The sequence below is a fragment of the Cannabis sativa genome, chromosome 3 (genome assembly GCF_029168945.1).
Source record: "Cannabis sativa cultivar Pink pepper isolate KNU-18-1 chromosome 3, ASM2916894v1, whole genome shotgun sequence".
NCBI lineage: Eukaryota > Viridiplantae > Streptophyta > Magnoliopsida > Rosales > Cannabaceae > Cannabis > Cannabis sativa.
Genome location: NC_083603.1, coordinates 29,421,976 through 29,432,499, shown reverse-complemented (window position 1 = coordinate 29,432,499; position 10,524 = coordinate 29,421,976). Strand labels below are relative to the sequence as shown.

The following is a 10,524-nucleotide window of genomic DNA, read 5'->3' as shown; positions in this document are numbered from 1 at the left end:
GGCTATATTTTCACCTTGGCTGGTGCTGCTATTTCTTGGAAGAGTGTTAAACAGACTTTGATCACATCATCTACTATGTATGCTGAGTTTGTTGCTTGTTATGGGGCATCTTTGCAAGCTTTGTGGCTGAAGAATTTTATTTTGGAGATACGAGTGGTTGATTCTATTTCGACACCTATGCTAATCTATTGTGATAATAATGCTACTGTTTTCTTTTCAAAGAATAATAAGATTAGTAGTGCTTCTAAACATATGGAAATAAAGTATCTCACTGTTAGGGACTTGGTCAAGAAAGGAGACATTGTCATTGAAAATTGCAAGACCGAGTCGATGTTAGCAGATCCTCTAACCAAAGGGTTAAGTGCCGTGTTGTTTAATAAACATGTTGTTAATATGGGCATTTTAGAATCTTTTGATCTTTTGGGTTAGTGGGAGTTTTGTTTTCTGTTTGTTTTTAGAAATTATTATTTATAATTTTCTAAATAAAGTTATGAACTGCATTTTATGTTTCAATATTTTATTATTGAATGGATATGTTTTCAATTATATTTTGTTATATTCTCGAGAATGATTGAATTGAAAGCATGTGGTTCATATTGTTGTGATCATTGTCTTTTAAATTTATTTGCTTAATGACAATGATATTTTGTTGGCTTAATTTTTTTAAGCATATTTAGTGACACTAACTTATTTTAAGTGGTGTATGATTAATTTCACTGGCTTATTTATTAAGCATCACGGTATCAGTGAAATTGAAGACTGATAAGGATATTATGTTATTTTAAATTGATCAGATGTTGAACATAATTCCTTACCACACTACTAGACTTATTGACCATGTCGATTTAATACTTTGGTATTTGTGATTATGAATGTGTAAAGACCGCTTAGTTTAATTTGGAAATTAGCAGATATTTAGGGTTTAATTATGAAAATTATTTATTGATATTTAAATAATTATTTATGTTGATTTATTTGAATTCAGAATGCATTTTTATGTCTTATAGTGAAATCTCATAATTTTGCATTTTCGGTGCCCGACAACATGGAACGCGGTGTATGGCTCAGTAGAATCACATGTTAGTATTTTAGTATAGTGGGGCAGTTTATTTAGACATTGGGAATGTCGGGATTAGTCGGAAATTTAGAATTTCCCAAAATACCCTTAGTATCCTTTAAATTAGTTTTGTGTGGGCAAGGGCATTTTAGTCTTTTACCCTTTTAGTGTTTTATGTGGATCAATTAAATGAAGCGTTATTGATTTTGATTAATTAGTTTTGGCTGAAATAAGTAAATAAAATCATTTTATCTTTCATTTTACAAAATTGGAAAAAAGATAAGAAAAGAAGCAAAATCCATTTTTCTCTTAAACTCTCTTTCTTTCGGCCCCTCTTTTAGCAGCAAGAATTTTGGTGTTTTCTTTGGTAATTCAAACTGTTTTCTCAAGATTTTAGTAAGCTCAAGTTCTTGGTAAGCTTTTTGTAACTTGTTCTTTGTTTTCTTGAAATTTATGAGTTGAGAAAATTTGCATGCTTGATGATTTTGATAGTGGTAGCTACTGTGTATGTTTGTTGTTATTTTCTGTAGTTAAAGTATGTTTAATTTAGTGGATTAGAATAGGTTTTGATGAATGTTGGTTGGATTGAAGCAAGTTTGGAATTTTTAACTCAAAACTTTGGTTTTTATGAATGAAATGGTGATTTAGCTGCTGTAGTTGCTGTTTGAGTTTGGGTATCTTTTCTGTAGTTATATCATGATTATTTAAGGTGATTTAAGCAGGTTTTGTTAGCCAATTAGTTGGATGAGCAAGCTTTGAGTTTTTGAACTCAAGCTTGACTCATCAATGGTGATTTTTGTTATGGTGCATGAAGCTGTGTTTTGTTGCTTTGTTATTGACCTTTAGGAAGTTTAGAACAGGTCTGGAAAGTTTGGGGAGGATTGGGGTTGAATTGGTTGAGTTATGGTTTTTTCGAAAAATTCATGCACTGAACCAGAATTCAGGTTCAGGGAGGCCAGTAGGAACCGGTCGACCAGTTGGCTTCCAGGAATTTTTCCCAGAACCGGAATTCCAGTTGAGGAACCGGTCTACTGGTTGGGGAAAATTTGGGAACCCTAGTTCTTTCCATTTTTGTGTTATTTAGAGTATTTCCATGCTAGTTATCGATAGGGAAACTTTTAGTTTCAAGTTTAAATCCTCGGGAAGTGATTTAGCGTGTCACTTATCAGTGTTGTGATTATTATGGTTTAGGAGCCTGTAATTCGCCGAGCAGTTCGTTCCACCCAGGTTGACCGACACACCTGAATTCGGAATCGAGGTAAGATTAGTATAATGTTATGCATATGCTTATACATGTTTAGCGTACATGTCAGTTGCCTTCAGATTAACATATTAGATATATGTTAGGCAAATTTTATATAGCCGTCAGATTAGCATATCAGGGCAACAGTGAGGTGTACATAGAGTTGCACCGAGATGCCAACAGATATATGCTAGGCTATCAGTTAGTATGGATTAACTACTACCACATCGGTACGACTATAGTACCGAGTATAGGCTAGATTTGCGGTTAATCATACGTTGTCATGGACGTCCCTGATTCAGTTAGGGTTATGATCAGGTCTATGGGCACTTGGTTATAACCCGGAATTTAGTATGTTTATAATATTATGCTTTTCTTACTGAGTCTGTCGACTCACAGTGCTATGTTTATGTGTAGGTAAGGGCAAGGCCAAAGCTAAGGAACCGTGAGGATGAGCCGATGAAGATTGTACATGTCAGGGCGGTTAGGCCTGGAGCGTACGATTCTCGGGACAACAGTGCTTTTGTAGTTAGTCGATGGGCGACAAATATTTTGTAAAGAACTAGTAAACTTTTGTAAAGTGTTTTGTAAATGGGATCCCAAAGTATTTTGTATACTATGTTATAAGTTCTAATTAAAAAGTAAAATTTTAATTAATCACGATTTCCATAAACGTCGTTGATTAGCAACGAGCTGCACAGTACGTTTAAAATCGCGTCAACACGTCTATGCTAGTTAGGGTGTTATAGAATGTCTTTTGTTGAGTTAAAAACAATATGATTGTCATAGTTCATTATCAAATGTGAAATTCGACTGGTATGTTGAGATGCTATCAGAGAACTATCATTTTTAAAGTGGCCACAAGTGTTTTCCTGTTGTTTAAACCATGAGTCGTTTTCAAACAAAATTATTTAATATAATATATATATGTATGAAAATTAATGTAGCCCAAGTGAGAGAATTTTAGACTTTTTATTTGGGCTTACATTAAATTTTATTGGTTTTATTAAAACTTGGGTTGATTGGATAGTTCTTTGTTGTGTTAGCCCATATTGTTGGTGATAAATTGTTAGTGGGCTTAGCATCTGTGTGTAAAGTCCAGGTGAAGCAGAAGTGTGGGCTTTTCTAGTTAACTGAAGCCTTTGATGAGCAGGCCCAATCCAACTAGGGTTTTGTAGCTAAGTCCTCTCCCTAACTCTATAAATACATATTGTCTCATCACAATTGTATACCTTTTGAAAATCAGATAAATAACTAGTTCTGATTTAGAGATCTAGGGAGGAAGACTTAGTTGATAATATTGCACTATCAAATTACGGTAATCACTATGGATCAATCAGGTACGCATATACTTAATTATCATATATTATTATCGTGTTCTATATTATATACAAATAGATTTTAGGTTTATTGTTAATTTATCTAACATAATATAATATAAATGATTAAAGTGATGCAGACTAATGTAATGGCAAGTCTATTTAATATGTAACAGCTACTCACTAACATCAACCCAAAAACAAAAATGAAGTAAAGTTTGAGTACTATTGTCCAAATATCTCAAATATAATTAGTTTAGTCTTATTATTTTCTTAATGTATAATATTACATAATCTATACCTCATGCATGCGTTAACGTGCATGTTCTCGTCCTTGTTATATAAATTAAATAATAATATAACAATGCTATGATCTTGCAGAATCTTATCAATCTTTATATTAAATTATTTCAAATATTTTTCTTTCTTCTCAAAATCCAATGTCACAAAATACAAAGTTATTTGGTTAATAAGTGACATCTCACAAATTGTAATAAGGTCGCGATCAATTTATATAATAAAAAAAATTTGAGTGTAGACTCCTATTGTCTATATGATGTGGCAGTACTCCTTTATTTGTGTTCAATATGCTTTTGAATTTAGACTGAGGTTGTGTATATTTTTTTTTATTTTTTTTATAGTAATTGTGGACTCTCTGTTGTCCTTTGTGATGTTGGTTTTTGATGCTCATTTTGTGGGGTTTGTCCCTTCATTTTTCTACAGCTAGGTTTATGTTTTTTTATCTACTTTGCAATCGGTGTGGTTTATTTTATGATTGATTTTTTTTTTTGTTGAGATTTGTACAACTTTATTTTCACTTTATGGATTGAGCTTTTTTCTTATCTATCTTCAATGAAATTTTAATTTCTTTTTTTTTTTTTAAAAAAAAAAAGTTTGAGTTATAAATTAATCACAGACAATAACAAATCCAAAATTTAAATTAAGAGGGACAACACATTTTTTTTTTTTTTTGTAAGTGAGGGGGGCTTCTTTTTTTTTTTCTTTCTACATTGTATAATAGGTTAAAAATTAATACAAATTTGTATTTTAGTATTAAATATAGTATAGAGCAAAAAAAAGTAAAAATAAAAATATTAAGTTCAACAATTAAGATACTAAATACAAGTCTTATCGGAGGAGGTTCAAAAATTAAAATTTAAATACTAAAGTAAACATATTTTTATAGGAATTAGAAGTCTTGACTTTCACTATGTGCATGAAATAGCTTTATCATTATACTAAAATTTGTATTATGTTCATAAATGTCACTTTTATTTAGAAATATATATTGTAATTAGTTAAAATATATATACATTTTTTTCGATTTTTTTTTTTCAGAGAGTGACTGTCCCATCTCGCTTCTATGTAGATCCTATTGGAATATATTTTACCAGGATCTAGATTTACTACCATGTATGTTATTTAACCTCCTACATATGAATTTCTAAAACAATGTAAATAAACACATATAAAGTTTAGGAAACCTTACAGTGGGTGCAGCGGAATATTCATGGCTCCTTCCACTCAGATCTCTAACCCTTGTATCCTGTCTGTAGCAGGGTATCACCAAGATCTAAGCCCGAATGTCCTTCTCTTGATTCTGGATTCTTCACAGCCTTACACACTATGATTGAGAAACCACTTGATTTATATGGGCACTCACTCTATCACTCAAGGTATGAAAATATGAAGAGAGAAAGAGAAGGGCTGGTTCGAAAATAATAGAAGAAGAAAGCTCAGGAAATTTTTTTACTGAAGGTGAATTTTCATCATCTTTAAGTGTGAGCCATCACTATCTATTTATAGGCAACCACCTAGATTTAGGTTAGGATTTATTAGGCATTAAAATATTGAAAAAATTAAATGGAAAATCCCTTGCAAGTGGCCGGCCATAGTAAGTGGGCCCCACTTGGGAATTTTTCTACTTTTGACAATTTTTTCTTATTTTCTCAAAAATGTCATTTTTCCAATTCTAACCACTTAAATGCCAAAACTATTTATTTAATAATTAAAATTAATTATTAAATAAAATTTCCATTTAATATATTTATTAATTAAACTTAATAAAGTCTCTTAATTAATAAATAAGACCTAGAATCTCTTTTCTTCACAATCAAGCCCTTGCTTAGTGAAAATTCATAAACTAGACATAGTCTAATTTTAGAATTATAATTGATTAATTAAAATAAATTAACTGAGTCTTACAAGCAGTATGGTCTCAACTAGTATGGGGACCATGGGCCTATACAACTGAGCTTCCAATAAGCAGAACTAGAATTTACCAAGTAAATTCCCTGACTTATTAATTCCTTATTGCATCCACCATAGAACATGGAATTGCACTCTCAGTCATATAGAACGCTCTATATGTTCCACGATATAGATACACTATAAACATTTAACAATCGTTCTAATCTCAATAATCAAAGATTCTATATAGATAATTTACACCGAGTAGGGATAAATTTACCGTTTTAACCCTCAATGTATTTTATCCTTAAAACACTTAGCTTCCTATAAATGATGTTTCAGTGAGCTAATATAATCACTGAAACAAGAGCTCTTCCATTTATCTGTATTAAGCAAAGCTCGAAGGAAATCATCGTTTCACTTCTATGTCTTGATAGAAGCTATAGATTCCATATCTATGTTTAGCGCTCCCACTCAATTGCACTATCATGTTCCCAAAATGTACGTATCACCCTGACCAAAAAGTAGGCTTAACTAACAAATCAAAGAACATGAATAAGATTGCTGAGATTGAACCTGAGCATATCAGGATTAAGATCTTTTGATCTAAGATCAACCAGTGATATTGACTTAGAAAGATACAACAGTAAGATTATAATATCCTTACCAAGTTCAATATCGGTCACAGTCCAATGTATAGTACTCCATACATCCAAAACTAGAATACTTTGCCAATGTTCTGAAAAGAACATAACACTCATCCAATGTGTAAGTACACTTCATCGCTGATTATCACATCAATGTAAATCCAGTGCATGATGAATCAGGGACATTGTCTTTTGAAGCATATAATCACAATCACATTCCCCTGTGTTTACATGAATGTAATTGTGAATGACTATATGTTCTGGACTTAACAGATTTTGTACATTTTAAACCATAAATATGAAAACTACATGTAAACATAAATGAGTTCTAATTTTATATTGATAACATATCATATTAGATTGAAATAAGTTTTATTTAGGGCATAAAATCCCAACAGATCCGCCCCTGATCACATAGATCTATATAAAAGACTACTATATTATCAATATATGATGATGACATTAAGTTTGTCATGACATTGAGGATTAATTTACAATATAATTTGAAATGATAATTAATATTATTAAGTAAAAGAGAATTTTTTGCTTGTTGTATCAAGGTATATATATATAAAACTATTTTGGATCGATGAGAAAATCGTATCTGATGATGAAAGCTCTTGTTTTATGTCTTCGAATTATCAGCATATAACTATATATATTACATATAAAACATATATTATATTGACTCTTGTTTATACTATATAATAAATAATTAAGTTATATTCAACTTAATTATATTTTTATACTTATAATATCAAAAGATGCCTCACGATTCAATTTTACTACAGCTAATTTAACTTTATGTGTGACCACTAGGATAGGACAGCTTATAGATATATTAGATCTGATGATTGGCTCAAGATTTGATCCCACCCTTTCCCACTCGTATTGGTGGTGGTGTATTTTATGTTCAATTTTATATATTTAACTGTAAATTTAATTTACTTTTAAAAAAAATGCGTTTATAAATAAAATTCAAGTTAGACCAACAGATATAGTAGATATCTCTACCATGCCGGTAACATTGTTCAATAATTATATTTGAATTTATCCATTTACTTTATACTTATATTTGTTCAATAACTAAAGCTATTTGATTAATTTAACTATTTAACCATTTATAATAGTCCTAGTAGAATTTATTGTCGAGCGCAACCAAATATAATAAAAAAAATTATAATTTTGAAATTATACGTCTTCTTTATTTACATACTATTATTAAAATTTGTAATGAAAAAAATTCATCCCTAAATATGTGAGAAAAATATATACTCATGGGATCATGGCTGATTTAATTCATCAATAAATAAATATATATATATTTAAGAGATAAATGAGAGATAAGAAAACAAATCCCTACAAGAATAGAAAAAAAAAAAATATGTCCTTTTAATTACATACATAAACGCGTGCATGAGTTTTATACATCTAAAACATATCAACTTTATCTTGACTTAACTTATACTCTTCCTCTTTATTTATTTATTTTAAAAAAGCTTATACTCTTCGTATTTTAGATAATGTATATATTACATTGTTTATTAATAATATCAGTGTGATAACACCTTACAAGTGTGATGAACATTTTTTATAATAATTATTAAATTGAAATATATCAAAAATTTTCAAAATATATAAATAGATATGTATTAAATTATATTTAACATTTTTTAATTATAAATACTAAAAGACATGATGCTAAATAGCATAAAAAAAATATTAAATTATTGGTACAATTTAATATCGAGTCTCATATTTTATTATTTAATAAATAATATAAAAAATTTCTAATTATTCATAATGCACTACATGATCATATTAATGTATTGACATTGTCTAATAGTAATGTTCTTTCCTTGTATACCCATTAAAAAATATTTTCTTATATTATGTAAGTTTCGATAGAAGTCAACATCATCTTAATCCTATTCTCCTTTCTGTCCTTATGATTTAGCCTTATATTATGTGCTCTCATTTATACTAATTTCACACATGTTTAGTGAGAGAAAATAAATAACATATCATGTATTCTTGCCCATTGAGTTCTGATAGTCAAGAGGTAAGAATCTATTTCTTTTTTTTTCTGCATAGATTGGCTTCTATTGTTCTCACTCATTAATATATAGATTTATATATATAAACTAATAAAGTGATGAATTTGTATTTTTTAAGTATTTTTTAATGCCCTTTGGTGTTTTTAGTAATCATATATATATAAAAATGTGTGCAATCTTTTGTTTTTCTTTATTGTTTTTGTCTTTTGAGAAGATATGTTCAACTTTTGGAGATAAACAAATAGTTACGCTGTTACTTTTCACAACAATATCAAACTATAAACTTTTACTAGCTTAGACATAATTGACTTATTATAAAGATTTTACGAATAATATAAAAGATTTGTTTGTGGTATATATAATATATAGGGAGTTCTTTTGGATGGCGATCAATCTACCAAAAAAGTTTCTTATATAAATATAATTAACATATTATTTTTCATGAAAAATATGTTAATATTTGGATAATTGGTTACCTTCGATAGAGAATTATTGAATCGCTGAAAGACAAGCTTGTGTGTACCATGTTGGAATTGGAATCAGCAAAAAAGGAGCTAAAACAGGAGAAAGAGAAAACCCAAAAGGTAGCAAGGAAATTTCTTCATCTCAATAAAGTAGCTTTGCAAGAAAAATATGAAGCACAAAAACAAAGGGATGAAGTAAGAAACCAGTTGCATATCCTAATAAAAGCTAGCACATCATCAGATTATGACAACATATCAATCAACACCGCACACACCCAACCGTACTATGCTGCTGCAGCAACAACAGAAGCCCCTACTTTAACAAGCAGCAGTTCCAGCACTACAAGGTTGGAAAAACAGCCTCAGGTGGTGGGCATGGAAATTATAAGCAACAACAGGAGCAGAAGGAGTAAAATGAGGAAGAGAATGAGTGATAATGAATCTTTTGTGTGTAATAGTCTTATAGAAGAAGGGATTTATGATAAACCATTGCCCAAGAAAGGGAGGCTTTTGCAGGCTGTGGTTGAAGCTGGGCCATTGCTTCAAACACTTCTTATTGCCCCTCTTCCTCAATGGAACAATCCTCCAACACCCATTACTACACTGCCTATGCCTCTGCCTCTGCCTGTTTTTCAAGACTCAATAATTGCTAATTTGCCATATTAACCTTTCAATCTAAGCTCATCTTGAATAAACTTTATGCTTGATCAAATCCCATATATAGATCATGATCTATATTTAAAAGTTGAACACCTATATCCCTGGCCATCTCCATCATCATTAGTGACAACTTGTTATCTTATAGTAAAGTAAATATTTAAGGATACATTACTTCTAAAATATGTACAAATATATAGACATGTTTAATGTTGCACTTTGTTAAGCTTTTATACAATGCTGGTGTGGCTTCTCCTCTATTATTACCTCTCGATGATGATTAAAAAGATTAAGGACTAGTAATGATGTTCTTGTTAATTCTATTTTTGGCATATTTAATTGATAAATATAATTTATTAATTTATTGTTTAATTTCGGCTGTGTATAAATATTGGTTTTCTTATTTTATATGTGAATTGAATATTAAGCAATCTATCGTTGGAAGGAAAGTTGTCTAACTTTCCAATTTATGGAAATTAAGGTAAAGATGGTAAGTCTGGTTACTCAATTCTTTCCTACCTAATTGTTGGAATTATAAAACTAGGATCTAGATGTTGGGTTTTATGCCCTAAATAAAACTCCATTTCAATGTAAGCTCTATTATTCGATATCAATAAAGAAACAGAAGTATTTTTCATTCATTTGTATTATTTAGTTCATATTATCAATTACATATCTATTTGATTTATAAATTCATCCAAACTCTTATCACACTTATGTTCTTGTTTACTGTGTCGTCAACACAGTGGAAAGTAATCAAGACTATGTGATTAAAGATATTCCTAGATTTATCAGAACACTGGGTTTTACTGATATGACAATCTACAACATAGTTTACTTGCATCTTGGATAAATGCTATGTTCTTTCCTGAGCATTGGTTAAAGTAAAG

The 10,524-nt window shown here is 30.0% G+C and overlaps 1 protein-coding gene across 1 annotated transcript; it reads left to right on the top strand.

Annotated features, from left to right (window-relative positions):
- The first annotated feature begins 8,447 nt into the window (after window positions 1–8,447).
- LOC115711446 (uncharacterized) lies at window positions 8,448–10,128 on the top strand. The gene is made up of 2 exons (XM_030639791.2): window positions 8,448–8,518; window positions 8,999–10,128. The coding sequence occupies exons 1-2, from the start codon at window positions 8,483–8,485 to the stop codon at window positions 9,641–9,643; spliced, it is 681 nt and encodes a 226-aa protein (XP_030495651.2). The 5' UTR covers window positions 8,448–8,482; the 3' UTR covers window positions 9,644–10,128.
- Window positions 10,129–10,524: the final 396 nt, after the last annotated feature.

What these genes read in the sequence shown, in the direction of transcription:
- LOC115711446 (XM_030639791.2), top strand. Translation starts at nt 8,483, where the DNA reads ATGTATTCTTGCCCATTGAGTTCTGATAGTCAAGAG. An exon ending in TGAGTTCTGATAGTCAAGAG is followed by an intron (nt 8,519 to 8,998) that starts GTAAGAATCTAT and finishes TACCTTCGATAG; the next exon opens with AGAATTATTGAATCGCTGAA.